Source organism: Geotrypetes seraphini, chromosome 9, assembly GCF_902459505.1.
Source record: "Geotrypetes seraphini chromosome 9, aGeoSer1.1, whole genome shotgun sequence".
Classification (NCBI taxonomy): domain Eukaryota; kingdom Metazoa; phylum Chordata; class Amphibia; order Gymnophiona; family Dermophiidae; genus Geotrypetes; species Geotrypetes seraphini.
The window spans coordinates 169,718,918-169,739,091 of NC_047092.1; the positions used below are offsets into that span (position 1 = coordinate 169,718,918).

General features: G+C 44.2%; 1 protein-coding gene across 3 annotated transcripts in view; it reads right to left on the reverse strand.

The window, feature by feature from the left end:
* The window catches only part of MECOM (MDS1 and EVI1 complex locus), a 759,237-nt gene that overhangs the window by 626,781 nt on the left and 112,282 nt on the right, over positions 1 to 20,174 (reverse strand). The window contains exon 1 of one of the 3 annotated variants that reach the window (XM_033957746.1): positions 18,188 to 18,284. The exons of 1 other annotated variant lie outside the window; for it this stretch is intronic. In XM_033957746.1, the coding sequence (XP_033813637.1) occupies positions 18,188 to 18,254 (67 nt within the window). In that variant the 5' untranslated portion in view covers positions 18,255 to 18,284. Of the gene's footprint in view, positions 1 to 18,187; positions 18,285 to 20,174 lie in introns of those variants that run through there. One more of the 3 variants, XM_033957745.1, reaches the window with a different exon arrangement.

The window sequence follows — 20,174 nt, forward strand, 5'->3', positions numbered from 1 at the left end:
CCACCGTGAGAACGGGCTACTGGGCTTGATGGACCATTGTTTGACCCATTAAGGCTATTATGTGAGCCAAGTATTGGGCAATCAAGCCATTGTAACATCACAGATGAGGTTGGCTCTGAGATACTGTGGAATGAGGCATTATGACATCACAATCTCAGCTCTGGAATGTTGCTCTCAATGGGGTTCCGGAATCTTGCTATTCTTTGAGATGCTGGAATGTTGCTACTCCTTGGGTTTTGGCCAGGTACTAGTGACCTGGATCGGCCCTCGTGAGAACGGGCTACCGGGCTTGATGGACCATTAGTCTGACCCAGTAAGGCTATTCTTATGTCAGTGCTGTTCGGTCCCTTGCGCTGAATGGTTAGTTGTAACAAACTGGTGAAAATCAGGGATAAGGGGCCAATAACTGCCTCTTCCCCTCCCCCCCCCCATGAAGGGTACCAAAAACCAAACCAAAGTGTTTACTTAAAATACACAATTGTAGCTAGAAATTGTAACGTGAAACAATTTGTTCCTCATGCAAAAACACAGATTTTAAATAATAGCTCTGACTGAGGGGGGGGAATAGTTTTTCAACATAGCTATACTCATGACTCCATCTTATTTCTTCTCATGCACATGCCAGTGTAATTTAACTGAAGAAAATAATAATTTCAGTCAGTTCTACCTGCTATGTTCACTGTGGTGAGTGATTCTACCACTCAAGGGGGAGCACAATGGCTCATTTTCTTGCTTCAATAAGCTATGACTAGCCATTCAGTAGATTTTTCCCTGTTTTGTATTATTATACTGTTTACAGAAAAAAAAAATTGGGAAATAACTGAATGAACTGCGGCTCCCATAACTTATTTAGCCTTTCTCATTTATGTCGGTACAGCTATAACTCGCTGCTTCCAGCCAACGTTCCTTTCTTCATCTCAGTGTCACGTACCCTCAGGTGTCCAACAATTTTTTGGGGTTTCCAGTTCATTTAGAGCTGGCCTCGGATGGGCTATGGCACCATGGGCCTTCATTCACAGCTGCCTAGGGTTTAGACCCAGAAGTTCAATGAAGGTTGGAGAGGACCCAATGATGACCAGAGGGACTGGCGGAGGTTGGGCAATCTTTGATGGCCAGAGAGAGACCAGGGAAGTGTCTGGAGGAGCCTGGTCATGTTTTGAAGAGAGTAGAGCAGGGGTGTCCAATGTCGGTCCTCGAGGGCCGCAGTCCAGTCGGGTTTTCAGAATTTCCCCAATGAATATGCATTGAAAGCAGTGCATGCACATAGATCTCATGCATATTCATTGGGGAAATCTTGAAAACCCGACTGGATTGCGGCCCTCGAGGATCGACTTTGACACCCCTGGTTTAGACCCAGAAGTTCAATGAAGGTTGGAGAGGACCCAATGATGACCAGAGGGACTGGCGGAGGTTGGGCAATCTTTGATGGCCAGAGAGAGACCAGGGAAGTGTCTGGAGGAGGCTGGTCATGTTTTGAAGAGAGTAGAGCAGGAGTGTCCAATGTCGGTCCTCGAGGGCCGCAGTCCAGTCGGATTTTCAGGATTTCCCCAATGAATATACATGAGGTCTATTTGCATGCACTGCTTTCATTGTATGCTAATAGATCTCATGCATATTCATTGGGGAAATCCTGAAAACCCGACTGGATTGCGGCCCTCGAGGACTGACATTGGACACCCCTGGAGTAGAGTATGAAGCATATAGAAGAACCTAGTGCTGGAAAGAAAGACCAAAAGTGCCTAGTGGTGGTGAAGTGATGGGAAGTGACCCCTCGGCCCATTCACACCAATCCACATCCCATATACCTAGCGAGATTCCAAGTAGTAAAACAGATTTTATGCTGCTTATCCTAGAAATAAGCAGTGGATTTCCCTAAGTCATCTTAATAATGGCCTATGGACTTCTCTTTTAGGAAATGATCTGAACCTTTTTTAAACCCTGCTAAGCTAACTGATTTCACCACATTCTCTGGCAACACATTCCAGAGTTGAATTACATGTTGTGTGAAGAAATATTTTCTCCAGTTTGTTTTAGATCTACTGCTTAGTAGCTTCATCGCATGTCCCCTAGTCCTAGCATTTTTGGAAAGGGTGAACAAGTGATTCACATCTATCCTTTCCACTCTACTCATTATTTTATAGACCTCTATCATATCACCCCTGAGCCGTCTCTTCTCCAAGCTGAAGAGCCCTGGCCACTTTAGCCTTTTCCTCATAAATTGTATAGCCATGTGTATTATTTTAGGTGTCTTGTTTTCTATTATTTCCCTGTTACTGTGTGTGTTTTAATGCATAATCAGGCTAGGGTATTATATTTACGTTCTGCTACTTTATTTAACATTTTATGTACACTCTGCATTTTAGGTAATGCATGAGTCCTTACTGCCATATATTTTGCAGGTGGTAAGGGCTCACGTACCAGTCACATGTTAGTTAGTGTATGGCAATGTAGCCACGCTGACTGATTAGCGCAAACACACTCACTTTCTGCCCCCCCCCCCCCCCAGACACACACTCTGTGTGAATATACAGGGTGCCCACAAAAACACTCCTTCATTTTAAATGGCTACAAAACCAAAATTTATTGGAATATTCTTTCACCTTTGAGGCTATAGATTCATCAACTCATAAAGTTTCATATACTCGATGTGCACCCCGCCTGTTACTCGGCAAACATCGATGTGATAATCGAGCTCGGACCAGACTCTCCGAAGCATATCCGGCGTGATCGCGTTTATAGCTTCAGTGATGCGTTCCTGCAGATCATCCATACTTGCGGGTAGTGGAGAGGTACGTACACTCTCTTTCGCGTACCCCCAAAGGAAAAAGTCCAAACAGTAATGTCCGGTGATCTCAGGGGCCACTTGAGGAACACCTGGTCATTTTGTCGCGTTGCATTGTCTGAAGGTTGTAACTTCTGCACCAATTGCAACTTATAGGGGTGAAAGTGCAAGCGATTGTGTCAGATCTCGCTAACCGAGCTTTTTGGGACTTGTATTTGCTGTCATCTTATTTACAAATATATTCCAATCCGTTTCGATTCCGTAACCATTTACAATCAAAGAGTGGTTTTGTGGGCGACCTGGATTTTAAAAATGTTTTAGGGTGCTTACCGCAGCCTAGCAAAAGGACCCCTTGGTGTATTAGCACACAAAGACCCGGATTCTGTAAGCAGTGCCTAAATTGGCCGGCACCTAGAAACAATTACACCAGCTGCTTGTCAGTCACGCTTAGGCACCATTAACAGAATCGCAGCCATTGGCGCCTATGAAAAAACTCAGGTGCCGGTAGTGTAAACCTGGGTTTTAAAGACCTACATTTCCGGTCCCTAGGTTTTATGGAGAATTGCATGTAGCCGCGCCTAAGGTCATCTCCGCTCCTAACCATGCTTACTTAGGTGCTGCTAGACGCCATGCTGTAGGCGAGATTCCAGCACCTACTTTTCAAAATGACTTTTTAATTGGTTTTAAATGGCATGGCCAACTACCATGCCAATTAACACCAATTAGAGCAATTAAGTTAAGCATCAGTAGGTGCGATCAAGGCCGCTGGCATAGCGAGGGTGAGCGGCACACCCCCCCTCCCCCCCGGCTCTCTTCTCTGTCACCCTCCTGCTCCTTCCCCAACCCCTCCCTTCCACGTGCGCCCCTTCCCCTGTACCTCTTTAATTTTCCCAGCGCAAGCAGCATCACGAGCCTGCCGCCCGCGTCAGTGTTGGCTCTCCCTCTGACATCGCTTCCTAGGCATGGGATCTGGAAGCGACGTCAAAGAGAGCCGACACCAATGTGGGTGGCAAGCTCGTGACGGTGCTCCCACCGGGAAAATGAAAGCGCTGTGGGGGAAGGGAAGGGGCGCAAGCTTGCGGCAGGCGGGGTAGGGAAGGAGCAAGGGGGCGGAGAGGAAGACAGGTGCCGGAGCCCCTACGAAGGCAGCACCCAGGGCGGACCACCACCCCCTGCCCCCCGTTACCACACTACTGATCTGGGCACCTGCTGGTGCCTTACTTACGGAGATTTTACAGTGCCTGATTGGCTAGAACACTTTTTTTAGAGTCCTGTACCCTGGCCAGGATTCATGCTACAGCGTGTGCAGACGCCTCCACTCTTAAGCAGTTTCCCAGCACTAGAGTGACATCTAGTGGGCAGACTTGATATGCTACATCCCTGAGGCAGGCCTCCATTCGGAGGCCGAAACACGGACCGTGTCATACCAGGACTGTAATACAGTTGGACTTTTTCAATGTGAACTTTGACGTGTATCTATATGTATTATCATTGTGAATTTATTTTGTACAAATAAAGATTGTCTATCCCACTCCCCGCTTGTTCTTCTGTCGGTTGCCTTATTTACAGCGCCATTTACAGAACATGGCCCATAGTGCCATTTGCAAAGTTTTATGTGTTTTAGTGCATTGCCCTGCCTGCTTTGCTGTGTTTCATACAGAACAGGAAAATGAATCTTTTACAGCACACACAGCTCAAGCATAAACAGTTTCAATCCATAGTGACGTTCAACCTGCTCATAAAATACCTACACACCATGGAAGACTGAATGTGTGACTATATAGCGATCCTCGCTCTTTTTCTTTCTTTACATAAAATAAATCAGTTTGCGAATGCCCCAAAGATTTTAATGAAACTGAAACTGGAGCAAGCAGGCACAGCGGAAGATCGTCTGAAACAGCCCTGCTGCTCCATCTTTCACGGGGTAAAATTACCAGCAATAGCCCATTCCAAGTGGAAATGATTATCTTTTGTTCCAGCAGAGGGTGCTCCTTGGCAGAGAGCCCAGACTCCACAGGTAACGGGAACTGCAGGAGGTGTCCGGGACGCTTGCTGCCCGCCTGCTCACTGGAGGAGCAGCAAAGTGTAGAATTTGCAATCAGAGTACAAAAACTCTTTAAGCATAAAACACACCAGCAATTTGTCCCGCCAATGCTGTGACCTTTACAGTTCACCTATAATGAAAGTAGCATATTTATTTATTAAAGCTAATAACCCAATAGGAAGAATGCAGAGTGCAGAGCTGTCCAACGGCTTTTGTCATACCAGTCCTTGAACTCATCTTTGCAGGAAGGAACAAGTAGCTCAGAGCAGGTCAGGCCAAATCAGCACTCAATGTGTGTCTCTTGACCTGTTCGCCATCTATTCTGTATTTACAAGTGATATTGGAATGTGGAGCAAATCACAGTAAAAGAATGTTTCTCTCTTCATTGCTCAATACTTCAGACGCTTTTAGGAATTCGGCTTGCAAGCAATGCCTCATTCAAGGCAGTTGATTAGTTCCAGTGTGGAGTGCACTAGACAAGACAATGGCTTGATGACAGACACAGTGATTCATTGATTATTCTGCCGAGAGCTGCAGGTGCTTTGGGGACAGAAGGAAGAAGAAAAGGAGGTTGAATAAAGTTCTGAAAATCTGCTCCTTGTCATAAGATTAAACAAGAATAACGCAGTTATCAAAATCGCTCCCAGCAACGTCAAAGAGGGTTTTCACAGGATCTTGAAAAGCATTCCCCGAGTTTCATCTCCAGTACGGACAAAGCCGGGTTGCGCTGCTTCGAGCCATAGTTAACCAAACAGAAATGTCTCCAAATGCAAGGTTCTCGATTATTTCGACACGTTTGGGACGCAGTCACAAATGTTCTTTTCTTGTTCGTCTACGTGCTTTTAAAATCACTAAATCAGTGTTTCCCTTTGCACCGCTTTACGTAATTGTAAAGGTGCTATTGCTCAATGCTATAAAAGACTGAAGTTGAACAAATGTAGGGCACCTCTAGGAATACAAGGATCTTGGATCTGAATAGAAATTAGTTTGGAGATAAGTCACTACTTTGTTACACTCAGCAAGTTTAATGCAATCTTCATTCTTTTAACTGCATAAGGCTCTTTGGACCCCGGTTAAAGTGTCAAACATAGATGCCTCCAGTGGAAAATTTTGTTGGTCAAGTAAGGATGGTATTGGTACATTAAAGCATAAGCTGTTTGAATGTCCTTATGTGTCTGATTATTGGAATTAGAGGTCTGCACGGGAACGGGGATTGCGGGAATCCCGTGGGTCCTGCGGGAGTCCCGCGGGAATCCCCCCTAAGCCATGGGACTCCCACGGGGACCACCGTCTGACCCACGGGACTCCCACGGGGACCCCCCTCTAGCCAACGGGACTCCCACGGGGATGGAAGGCTTTGGAAGCAGGGTTCATCCATATAATATAATTTGGAAGCCCATGGAATATGGATGCCTAAATGCAAGTTTTCCAACGTCCAAAACATGAACAGAGCTTCTAAAAGCCTCTCTCGGGAGAGGCAGCTTCGCCTGTGTCTTGGGCCAGTGGTGGGCCAATCTCGTTGACTTTTCCTGCTTCCAGCCATTCAAGCCAGCCGATTGCTGCTGTTCCCACGGAGCTGTAGAACGGCAATGGTTGGCTGAGGCAGCGTGCAGCCAGTGGGACAGCCTGTCGGGGGATGGATAACTGCTGGATCCTCTTTCTCTCCTTGGCCTCTCACATCTGTGGACTCCTAATATCAGGACCTAATGTCAGACCGGAATTTATTTTTTAATTTAATTTAATTATTTCATGTTTAATGTTCTTCATTTATAATTTAACAATTATTTTATTTTTAAAGTAATCTTTGTTTTCATCCTCACTGAATACTTGTTGGGATGTACATATCTTGTCTATCTTTCCTATCTTCAATGGAGTTCCTTTCATTAATCAATTGTTACATTGTAAACCGCTTAGGTCAGTAAAATGCAGGAGCGGTAGATCAAATCTTAAATAAACATAAACATAAGAATACCAATACTGGGTCAGACCAATGGTCCATCAAGCTCACGGTGGCCAATCCAGGTCCCTAGTACTTGACAAAACCCAAAGAGTAGCAACATTCCAGTATCTCAAAGAATAGCAAGATTCCGGAACCCCAATGAGAGCAACATTCCAGAGCTGAGATTGTGATGTCATAATGCCTCATTCCACAGTGCCTCAGAGCCAACCTCATCAGTGATGTTACAGTGGCTTAATTGTCCTATACTTGGCCCACGTAAGAACATAAAAATAGCCTTACTGGGTCAGACCAATGGTCCATCAAGCCCAGTAGCCCGTTCTCACAGTGGCCAATCCAGGTCACTAGTACCTGGCCAAAACCCAGGGAGTAGTAACATTCCAAAAGAATTTCAAAGAATAGCAAGATTCCGGAACCCCAATGAGAGCAACATTCCAGAGCTGAGATTGTGATGTCATAATGCCTCATTCCACAATGCCTCAGAGCCAACCTCATCAGTGATGTTACAGTGGCTTAATTGTCCTATATTTGGCTCATTATTTTTATTTCTTTGATTTTTGATCTTGGAAATGTATCATGTGTTGTTATTACTTATTTTTAGTTTATCAGGTACTTTAGCAAGATTGTGAGCCTTCGGGACAGATAGGATAGTTTTTCTCAAGTACCTAATTTCATTTGAGTTTGATACATTGTAAGCCGCTTAGGTCAGTAAAATGCAGGAGCGGTAGATCAAATCTTAAATAAACATAAACATAAAATGAGAGCCATAGAAGGATATGATAAAGTAACAGCAGCCCTAAATTATCCACTTAGAAACAGCATATTTAGGGGGACAGACATGACATCAACAAATAAAACATGCTTCCAGATAAAACCAGAACCCAATAATGAAGGCAACCGTGTGGTTTCCTTAGCTGAAAAGCCCAAATGATTTGTCTGTACTCTACACAGGTCCATATGTGGCGATGTGTGCAAGAAGCCCAATCTACATATCAAAGGCTGCATAAATGATTGGTTTAACAATAGACAGGGTTTGTAAGAAAAGAGAGAACCATCAAATTATTGCAAGGAAACCCCCCTGAACTTTTGTTAAATAGCCTCACAATAAATTAAGCATCATCTTCCCGCCGCCCGCTGACATGAAAAAAAAAACAAAAAACTCCGAACTCGCACCACGTACCCAACAGAGACCAGCCATTATAACAAGCTGGAAAGAACTTAAGTGCTAGGACAGAAAGAGCACTGCATTCAGAAAATATAAAACATAAAGAGTAGCCCAAGAGCCCGTCTTGAAGGGTGAAGTGTAACACAGGGCTGGGAGCCCCTATGTCGCCCGTGGAAAGGGGGAAGGAGAAGAATTAGGAAGTTTAGGTTAACTGAGTGGGTACAGTTCGCGCTAAGAAGCTAGCGCGTGATTGGTGGAAGGGAGCGTGGGCGGCGTGTGGGGGAGGTTTTAAAGCCGGGACCTTGGAGGATTCGGTTTTTTCTGGGTCCTCCAGGGCGACTTTTTTCCCCCCCCCCCCCCCCCCCTTTTATTGGTGGCCTTGGTAGCTCGGGTTGGCGGGTCTCCCGAGCTACTGGGTGCTGGGGCTCATCCGGCGATGAGCGGTGGGCCGGCTGGGAGCCGTGCCTTGGGGGTCTACTAACTCGGTTAAAGGGGCATGAGGTCATGCCACCCCGCAGACTCTTGCTGTTTATGGCGGGGTCGGGGGAAATTTATTGATGGTTACACCGGATAGCACGGGAGGAGCTTGCAGATTTGTTATATTGAAGTTAATGTTTGTGGATGTTAATTTATGCAAATTATTATCAGCTGTTTTATTTAATAAATTGAGCTGCGGCTGTATTCCAAATATGTGTGGTCTCTTAGTTATTTGGATGGGATATAGGGAGGGGGTGTAGGGGCGGTAATGGGGGCTATCCAGATCCCGTTGGTACTAGTGTATTATCAATATGGGGGAGAGGGAGATTTTATAACTGAGCTCACACATACATAGCAAGTGCACAATTTTCCCTTATATGTACTAGTGAATAGTCAAAATGGAAGTATACGTGTACTTCTGCTTGGAAAATAATCCCAGGGAACATTTACAAGTGTTTTTGGCCACACACACAGATTTACTGGGTTAATTTACCCGCATATAAATGTATTTTCTAAAGTCAGCACCTCCAGAAATACCTCAGCTCCGTTCAGATAAACTTCAGGCTGTAGGTCAGGGATGTCAAAGTCCTTCCTCGAGGGCCGCAATCCAGTCGGGTTTTCAGGATTTCCCCAATGAATATGCAAGAGATCTATTAGCATACAATGGAAGCAGTGCATGCAAATAGATCCCATGCATATTCATTGGGGAAATCCTGAAAAACCGACTGGATTGCAGCCCTCCAGGAGGGACTTTGACACCCCTGGTGTAAGTTTACTCACACAGTGGGAGCGAGGTTCACTCCTGTCACGGTCCGCACAAAACTAACCCCCTTCCCCCACAAGAAGGGCAATTTATTTCTGCACAAAGGGGGGGTCGCCTTATGAAGCTTTTTCCACATGTGCAAACCTCTTTTTAATAATAATAATAATTTTATTCTTATATACCGCCAAAGCCATAGTAGTTCAAAGCGAAGATAGGTACAAAGAAGGTTTTAAAGTACATGAAGCGGATACAGGAATAAGAGAGCAGGAGCCTGCTGCAAACAATCAGCGAGAGAGGGGCACTGGACAGACATCAATTCCAGGGAAAACAGGGCTTTTATGAAATAGTAAAACTGCATAAAAATACAGGCAGAGAATTTGTGTTCTTCCTTTTATGACCTCTACAATAGGTGTTGCCAGTGGCATAATTTTGGTAGAGCAGAAGTATAATCGCAACGTATGCGTATCTTTGCAAGAATATGCATGTAGATGCCTGTAGTACTCACACGCCTTTATACAGTACTCCTCCGAAGTTTGCGGGGGTTGCGTTCCCAGAGCACCCGCAAACTTCGAAAAACCGTGAATACTGGATGCGGTTTAGGAGTGGGGATCAGGGGCGGGAGAGGGCTCCTGGGGCGGCAGCGGGGGAGTCGGAGGATGCGCACAGCGGGGTCCCGGGTCCCGGAAGATGCGTCAGAAAAAAAAACCGCGAATGACTGAGTCTGCAAATCGCGAACCATGAATTCGTGGGGGTATACTGTACTTTATTCAAAGCCAGTGTACATTTGTGCATCAGCATTTGAATGTTATTGGAGCTGGCAGTATATTTTATTAAAGTGCAAATCTGCATATGGGACATTGACAGCACTGAGCAAACCCCAATGGCGATACGTAGCGATGTCGGTGTGCAATTTATTCATAAACCATAAAAGTCTAGGCGGTGGCTCCACACGCCCGTGTTTCGGCCAATATGGCCTGCCTCGGGAGCCTTTTTTTGGGGAATGATCAGTTCCTTGAATAAATCACCTCATACAAGTATTGTAAATTCGATTGAAGATACCGTACTGATCTCTAACCACACAAACAGCTAAACAGCTAGTATGAGGTGATTTGTTCAAGGAACAGATCATTCTCAAAAAAAGGCTCCCGAGGCAGGCCATATTAGAGAAACTAATGGAAAAGCAAGTTATTTACCTATAGTAGGTGTTCTCCGAGGACAGCAGGCATATATTCTCACACATGGGTGATGCCATCCACAGAGCCTCGTGCAGACACTGCCATAGTTCACTGATACTTTAAATCTTTGAAGTGGTGCCCCTATGGCATATGCGCAGGTGCCTTCCCATCCAGTGGTCGAGCATAGGATTAGCAGTACAGAATAAAAACTAAGAAGTCAACTCAAGAAGAGATGGGAGAATACATTCCTGCTGTCCTCCGAGAACACCTGCTACAGGTTTGCTTTCTTTGAGAACAAGTCAACATAAAATTCTCATATGGGACTCTCTAGCTGCCAGGTTTGTGAAGTGCAATTCAAGTTGGTAGTTAATTAAAAAGGAGTCTGGCAAAAAATGGCCTGAACACAGCAGTTGGCATTCAAGTATTAAAAGGATTTTGCAGAACTGCCACCGCACAGACTTTTATGACGGTTTGTGAAGGTCCTTCTCCTGGTTTGTTGTCTGACCACATTGACAGCACTGCCAGTGGCTCACCGGCAGCAAATGTCCCAAGCAGTGGACGATTTACACTGCAGGTCATGTCCCCTTAAATGTTCTTGGTGGGGACTATGATTTTCGGTTGAATCATAGGAAGCATTTATGGATTTATACATTACACTTGGTGAAACCAGAGAGACTAAACAAAGATTTTGACTGGATGACATTTATATCATATGGCATATTGGTCTAATAACTATGATCTCATGATATATATATATATATATAAGAACACGCTGAAGCCATCTTTGTTTGAGAATGGCAGCTTTGTGGAAAGAGAATCCGCCGTATCATATGGGTTCTCCCTGATGATGCAGAGTGAAGGTTCGAAACGCAGTGCTGTGCTGGAGCACTTTGAGGAAGGATATTTAAGATCTTGGCAGTTTCCGGTATCAAAGCTAAGTTAAATACATTTTTTAAATTAAGTTTGTTAAATTAAAATGATATGAAATAGTACATTAAAAAAATCTTTGGGGGGCATTTTTTTGGGGTTTTTTTAATTGATGTTAGGGAAATTTCAGGTTGGACTGATGAGAAATTAAGGAAAATACATAGAAACATAGAAGATGACGGCAGATAAGGGCCATAGCCCATCAGGTCTGCCCACTCTACTGACCCACTCCCAAGTCTACTATCCTAGGGATCCCACTCCTGGTGACAGGTTCCCTTGACTTAACCCTCTAAGGGATCCCACATGGGCATCCCATTTGCTCTTAAATTCTTGCACGCTGTTTGCCTCGATCACCTGCACCGGGAGCTCGTTCCAAGGATCAACCACTCTCTGGTGTCGCCATGAAATTTCCCGCCCCTGAGATTGAGCGGATGCCCTCTCGTGGCTGAGGGTCCTTTGAGAAAGAGAATCTCTTCTTCCATCTCGATACGGCCGGTAATATACTTAAACGTCTTGATCATGTCTCCACTCTCCCTACGTTCCTCGAGTGAGTACAGCCGCAAATTTTTCAGCCTTTCCTCGTAAGATAGATCCTTGAGCCCCGAGACCATCCTGTTATGTTACGTTACACAAAGGATCGAAGAATGATTTTTGAACACTAATAAGGAATTCTTCATCTTGACATAAGGACAATTGGTTCCTTCTCTCTTCTGATAGTCCAATATAGTAATTATCACCTCCACTTTTACTAAACCACGATAGCGGTTAATAGTGCAGAGAGGAGCGCTGAGTGTTCCGCGCAGCTCCCGACGCTCGCAGGAACTCTATGAGCGTCGGGAGCAGCGCAGAGCATTCAGCGCTGCTCCGTGCGCTAATAATCTCTATCACAGTTTAGTAAAAGGGGGGGGTTATATTATTTAGTGTTTGACTTGGGGGTTTTTCTGGATGGGGGCTTTGTAATATAGACGCCTTTTTGGAATTTCTACACAGGCATCCCGTTATAAAATCAGGCCCATGAAATACTGTTGTACCTACAGAAATGTTCTTTAAAATTAGCCTCCTGGTCTCAATTACCAGAATATCGAGACCCTACGCAGAATGGGGCGATTCGGCGTGGCCATTTCATCACGTCCATGTTCATGGCAGCGACTTGACATTTTTGTAATAAAAATGCAACAGTGATATAACCACTTCATCATGGGCCTGCCCTGGGTGCACGGAGACTGGAGTTTTCCGCGGTTTGTCTCTGGCCAGCAACAGCGGAAGATTAGGAAACAGGCAGCGAGGAGCAGAGCAAGCGATTCTTGCAATGTTGCTCCTTGGCTCCTGTCGCTTGTACTTGGGCTTACATGGTCCCACAGGCTGTGCGAGTGATGTCAGCCTCATCAACCCACCCTTCCCCCTCCCCACTTTCACCTGTTGTGAAGAAACTTCCTCCCTGAGGCTTGCTATCTTCCTTTTTTTGGTGTTGTTGTTCAAAGGTATTTTCTTTGTTCGGTTGGTTTCAACGTGCACACAATTGCGGGATTCTCCACACCGAAAGGGACGCGTTGAACCGGCCACGATGGAAGGGCCACAGGGCTGCACTGAATTGTCCTGGACCCTTACTGTGGTATGAAATCATGTGTATACTTTTAGCAGGCAAATGAACCTGAATGGTTAACTGATTAAATATTGTCCTTATTCACTAAGGCTTATGCGCCATTCCGTTTCTAGGGGGAGGGGGAAAAATCCTGATTAATCAGACCCTATATACTGTATTGTTGTGTAAATACGTTTATTTGCCACTTTTGAAGGAGATCTCATTTTATTTACAGTGGGGGGAAAAAAAAAAATCTTACCCTCACCATTTATTATTCTGGGTGGGGTTCCAACAGCATGTCTAATAATAAACAATAACCTATTCCATATAGACAGAATGAATCAAGAATATCAGTAGATCATGAGTATTGCATAATTGCTTTGATTGTAACCACTGAAAAGCAGTATATCAGATTCCATTACCCATAGAGTCCAACACAAAACCTAATGGTGGTTTAATAAAACCAATTCCCCTTGAGTTATGATGTACAAGAGAGAATTCTTTATTAGAATGCCCCTTACTTTTAAATTAGGATTTTATATTTTGAAAGGCTGAAAGGCCTCAAGTGTTCACAGCTGTCTGGGTTTTGGAGCTAGTCCTGCCAGAACAGCCTATCGTGAACTATCATTGGTCTCAATTGTCTTTTGTTTTTTTAGCCAGTCTGTTACGAGTAGTAACTGATAGACTATCATTATTATATGAATTAGTCAACGCGATACAAAAGAAGACAAGAAAAATATTAAAAACCTAAAAAAAAAAAAAGAAAGAAAGACAATTGAGACCAATGATAGTTCACGATAGGTTGTTCTGGCAGGACTAGCTCCAAACCCAGACAGCTGTGAACACTTGAGGCCTTTCAGCCTTTCAAAATATAAAATCCTAATTTAGAAGTAAGGGGTTTTCTAATAAAGAATTCTCTCTTGTACTTCGTAACTCAAGGGGAATCGGTCGTGGACGTAATACACTGAGGACAAGTTGGTTTAATACAGCCAACCATTCCCTAAATCATAGAATTATAGGTCACTATTTAAACCCCCCCCCCATACACACACACACACACACACACACACACCCTTTTTACTAAGCCACAGTAGAGGTTTCTACCACAGCCCGCGGCGCTAAATGTCCTGACGCTGCACGACACTCATAGAATTCCTTTGAGTGTCAGAGCTTCTAGCGCCCCGGGCCACGGTACGGCAGCTTAGCAGAAGAGGGCCTAAATTCTGCAGTCAGTATTTTTTTTAGATGTTGGCTGTGGTATTTCACGTATGTTCATAGGAAACAGCAGCACTGAACATATGATGCAGACTGCTGAGCCCCTCCTGCTCTCCAGATAAAAGTGATATTCAGTTGCTGTCCATGCAGCTAAGTGACTTAAGTTAGAACAACCTTTTTATGGTCCTAATATTTCTTTTGTTCTTTATTAATTTTTCTAGGGCTCCTTTTATCAAACCCCAGTAGAGCCTTTTGCAACAGGCCAGCGAGGTACACGCTTCGATGCTTATTTAATTCCTATGAGCATTTACCTCACTGACCTGCAGTAAAAGGATCTACTGATGCTTGATAAAAGAAATCCTTATTTATTTACTTACTTATTTTCTGCCTTTTTGAAGAAATTCACCCAAGGCAGTTGTGACAGGGTGGAGTACCTGTCACTGGCCAGCGAAGGGAGCCCGAGAAGTGGAGCTCATTGAACCTGAGAGGAGAGCTGATTTCCATAAGAGCTGCAAGTGTTGCTGGGAGCTGCCCAATCGCCCTGAGTGGGTTGTGGTGCTGAAAAGAACAGCTCCCAGCACAAGGAGCTCAGAAGGCAAGAAGCTCCTTTGGAAGCTGGCCAATCCTCAGGGGGAGGAATGCTTGCTTTGGTAAGCCCTGAAGGCCACTGCTGACAGGGGCAGTGTAGCTGTGTAGAGTGGCCAGGCTGACCAGTCCTGATGATGGGGAATGGACTGGTGGTGAGAGAGTCTGCAGGGACCTATATACCAGTAGAGAGGTCTGGTCCTGCAGTGAAGTCTGGTGGTGGGTTGGTCCAAAAGCAGGAAAGACCTAAGAAGTAGCCAAATGGACTGTTAGACCTTGGAGTTGAGGAAGTGGTTCAGGCTTGATTATTGACAGTAGGACCACTGAAGAAGAAACCAGGTGATAGGGACCCAAGAGGCCAGGGAGAGAGGGACTGGTGGCAGCCCCACAAGGAGAGTCTTCAGTAAATGCATCTGGAATAAGACAGCTGAGGGGCTGAGAGAGCCCTCAGTGCCTGTGTGCAGGATAAGATGACCGAGCCACAGAAAAGCTGGGAAACTCCAAGGCTGAGAGGGAAGAACTGGCAACTGTCTGGTGGAGGGACCAGCTAGGATGGTAGCAACCAGAAGAGAGACTGGTAATGGCAGCCTGGTAGACCCTGGGAGTATTGGACAGAGGGATCAAATGGAATGGTGGCGACCGGTGGAGGAACTGATAAATGGCTTCAGAAGTTGCCGAAGACCTGATGGGCCAATGGAGGGTCAGGGAGGACTCAGTGAAGTCCTGGAGAGAAGGAGTCCAGGGAGAATTCAGAGAGGACCAGAAGGAGCTGGAAGACCTGGTCGGGATTATAAGGGAATGCATGGTGTTGTGTATTTAACCCTGTTATATTTGTCTTGATAGAAAAGCTGGAGACTCGAAGACCAGAGAGTACCTGGAGAGTGCAGACATGTGACAGGTAATACCGCTCGGCCCGGTCACATGATGACAGCGATGCACAGCAACAATAATCTGGACCAAAGCAAGAGGCAATTACAACAATAAACAAATTTAAATAAAACAGTGCACATTATGGCATAATATGATTCTTACAATGTCAAAACAATACACTTGGTAGAGGCACTAATAAAGGACCGCATCATTGATCACCTTGACGGACACAATCTGATGAGGACCAGCCAGCACGGCTTCAGCACTTCGAGGGAATAAACAGGCAGATAGACAAGGAGACCCAGTCGACATTGTATATGTGGATTTTCAGAAGGCGTTCGAAAAAGTCCCGCATGAACGACTACTTCGAAAAATTGCGAGACATGGAATTGAGGGTGAAATACTCACATGGATTAAAAACTGGTTGGTGGATAGGAAACAGAGAGTGTGGGTAAATGGACAATACTCGGACTGGAAAAGCGTCACCAGTGGAGTGCCGCAGGGTTCGGTGCTTGGACCCGTGCTCTTCAACATATTTATAAATGACCTGGAAATTGGTACAATGAGCGAGGTGATTAAATTTGCAGACGATACAAAGTTATTCAGTGTAGTGAAGACACAGAAGGATTGCGAAGACCTGCAACGTGACATAAACATGCTCGAGAAATGGGCCGCTACATGGCAAAAGAGGTTTAACGTGGATAAGTGTAAGGTGATGCATGCAGGATGTCAGGTGCGGTACTTGGAGAGACCCCCCCAGGAAAGAGACTTGGGAGTACTGGTCGACAAGTCAACGAAGCCTTCTGCGCAATGCGTGGCAGCAGTGAAAAGGGCGAACAGAATGCTAGGAATGATTAAGAAGGGGATCACAAACAGATTGGAGAAGGTTATTATGCCGCTGTACCAGGCCGTGGTATGCCCCCACCTGGAATACTGCATCCAGCACTGGTCGCCGTACATGAAGAAGGACACGGTACTATTCGAGAGGGTCCAGAGAAGAGTGACAAAAAGGTTAAGGGGCTGGAGAAGTTCCCATACAGTGAGAGATTAGAGAAAAGAGGAGACTGAGAGGGGACATGATCGAAACATTCAAGATAATGAAGGGAATAGACTTAGTAGATAAAGACAGGTTGTTTACCCTCTCCAAGATAGAGAGAACAAGAGGGCACTCTCTAAAGTTAAAAGGGGATAGATTCCGTACAAACTAGAATTTACACATGCAAATCGCTAACAAGTTTTCAAAAATGACCATCAAAGTATAATTAAAACTATGATGGATTATAGCTCCTCCCCCTCATAGACCGGAAAACCACAAAACGTGGTTATTTGGAGCAGTGGCAGCTGAAAATAGCTGGATCTAAAGAAATCTTCTCTGCAATTTATGATATCTTAATATAGACCACTCCAAGAGAAGTTGAAATTACATATGAAAAATTTACATTTATGAAGAAATGCAGAGATCAAAGTGTTAATCTAATTCAAAATTACCAGAAATGTTAAGCATTATTATCAGCTGTCCTTAAGACAGCTTTGCATTCCAAAAAGAACTGTAATTGATCTAGTTCATAGAACGCAGATCTATTATTTTTTTTTTTTAATTTCTTTATTGATATTTTGAACTTGACAATGTATACATTTGAAAAATCGAAAAAAAAAAAAACAACTATATGAAAATACACTATTAACATCAGAAATATTACAATAAAAATTTTAAATCCCTTCTTAACCTATAAGCTTCCATACGTTTTTGCAGGTCCTTAAGCTCAGCGTGATCTTTTTTTGCACTGCCTCTGGTCCACTTCCATTTTCTCAATGCGGGACTCTAACTGATCCACCCTTCGATTAGATATCTCCAGCTGCTTAGTAACAGTAGAAATCTCCTCTCTCATAGCTGCCATATTTTCTGCGTTATCTTTTAACATTGATTTAATCACCCGAAGTTCCTCCAGAATATCCACCGATACAGGATCTGCACTCTCTTTCGGTAAGGGAACTTGAGCAGCTATTACTGACTCAGGCTTCAATCTCTTTGCTTTAACTCCGGTAGAAAAAGAATTTTCTAGTTTTGTTTGTTTTAATGAAGCCATTTCAGCACTTTCTTTAAATTTTTTTTTTTAAATAAACTAATAATATATTCAAAAATAACTGCTGAGTATGAGGAGCTCTTCAATCAGCCAGCCATTCTATTGCACTGACATTCCAGAACCTCCACATCTATTATTTTGATAAAGAATACATTTACATGGAAGGTGCAGTTGAAAGGTAGCTCCCAAATTCAAAACTGATTGACGTAAAGTCAGAAATTTCTTACGTCTGGTTTGCGTCCATTTAGAAACATCAGGAAATACTGCAATTTTGAGTCTAAACTAAACTAAATCTTAAGCTTATATACCGCATCTTCTCTATAAATATAGAGCTCGACACGGTTTACATAAATTAAAAAGGAAGTACAGTGGGAGTTGGTAGTAGGGGGAAGTGGAAATTTACATTTTTGAAAATAGCCAAGTTTTCAGGTGTCTATGGAATAGTTGGAAAGAGACCAGGAAAGAGTCCAAAGAAAACAACATTCTCAGATCTATAAAATAATCGTAGAATCGCCTCTTTATCCTGTATAAACTCAAATGTTACTAGTAAGGTGGCTCTACCTGTAATCTCCAGTTGAGATGATTCTAGAATCCCAGTAAGATCCAACACACCAGATTCTTCTGCCATTTCTTCTTCACTTTTGGCTACGTGGCATATTGGTTTCTGAATATTTCAAAACAGAGGTCAAGATCAATTGAAATAAATCCTTAGGAGATTGTAGTCTGGAGACTGGAAAATTAAGAAGTCTTAAATTAAGATTCCTAATTGCATTATCCAGATTTTCAATCTTCCTTATTAACAAGTTTTTTTTTGGGGGGGGGGTTAAATGTTTATTAAAATTTTTATTAAAGAGTGCATAAAACAAAACAAAATTGAGCGATACAACAATACACTTCTCCTCCGTATTCGCTGTGATGGGGGATTAACAGACCTGCGAATACAGAAAAACCACAAATAACTTTTTCATATATTATTTGCTGTTTTCTATTAAAAACCATCGTGAATATGATGAAACCGCGAATAACATGTTGGGAGACCTGGCCTGTTCCTGAAGGAGAGGCAAAACACGGTGAAGAAAGTGCCGGGAATCGGCGATTTTTCTCTGTAAACGCTTTGAATCAGCATTTCTCTATGCAAGCTGACATAATTTGGGGACAGGAGCCAGCAAGCTAAATACCGTGAATAATCAAAACCGCGATTTCTGAAACCGTGAATATGGAGGGAGAAGTGTATACAGCAAATAGGATTCCCTATGCAAGACCTCACTGAACTAATACAAAAATGTTTACGCCTCACTAGCCCTAGACGGCAAGCCGTATCACAGTCACCCCAAATCCCAGAAAACACACCCCACCCACCCCTATCCCCCCTGAAAAGAATCCCCAAACCCTCCCACCCCAGCATTAATCCAAAATGAGAAACATGCAGGATGTCGTTCAGCATGCCCCCCCAGAACTCCACCCCCCTCCCCTTCCCCAAACCCAGCCCCTTCACACAACCCTAAAGAATAAAGGATCAAAGAAGAGCAAAGATTTTCTTCCAGGTCCACTCCTGTTTCTCATAGTAACCATAATGCTGAGCTGCATTGCGCTCCATTTGCGCCAGCTTACATCATTTGAGATTCCAGGCCTCCCCCGTTGGAGCTGCTCTACTTCCACTGACCAGCTATGAGACATTTAGCAGCAGCCAAGCCCAAACGAACCAACTTGGTCTGCCAAGGGCCAGTACGGACATTATGCAGACCCAGAAGACAACTGTGGGGCAAAAATTGAACCGGATCCTGGATCTAAGCGGTCAAGGTGGAAGTGACATGTAACCAAAACACCCAAATATCTGGACAACCCCACCAAATATGAAAATAAGAGCCCCTGTCCCCGCCACATCTCCAACAGATATCACTAGTTTGTGGATACATGCTGTGCAACCGGTCAGGAGTAAGATACCAGCGGGTCGGCACTTTGTAAGCATTCTCCTGCACAAGGACACACTGAGAAGCTTTCTGAACCTCAAGACAAATTTGGCTTATTAACAAGTTTTTGTCCCCTAAATGTTGATTAGATAGAACTTTCACATCAGAAACCATTTTTTTCAATAGAGTCCATTCTGTTGAACTTTTTCCTCCAAATTTCTAATCGGTTTGGACAAATTTGTAGTACAGGAAATAAACAGGAAGCATACCTGACGTAAATTCTCAATGACACCCATAATGCTTCCATGTTCACAATGGCTGGCTTCACTAGCGGTTTAAGAGACGCCACAAATGAAAAATTTGCTGTAGACAAACCATCACCAAGCTCCTCCACTGCCCGGCCATTGCCAAACACTGCTTGGGAACTGGCTCCTCCACCAGAGGAGGCCCCATACTAGGCACTCAGCTCAGATCGAATCTCTTCCGGGGTCGAAGGTGAAGCCGGCAAAACATCACCCGATGCCTCCTTCTGTAATGTCGTCGATTCCTGGATGATTCCAGAAGGTGGCAGGGCAACTGGTCCCAGTGGGCTCAACAAAACTTTGTTGTCCAAGTCGAGCGTCTTACCACCCCCAACA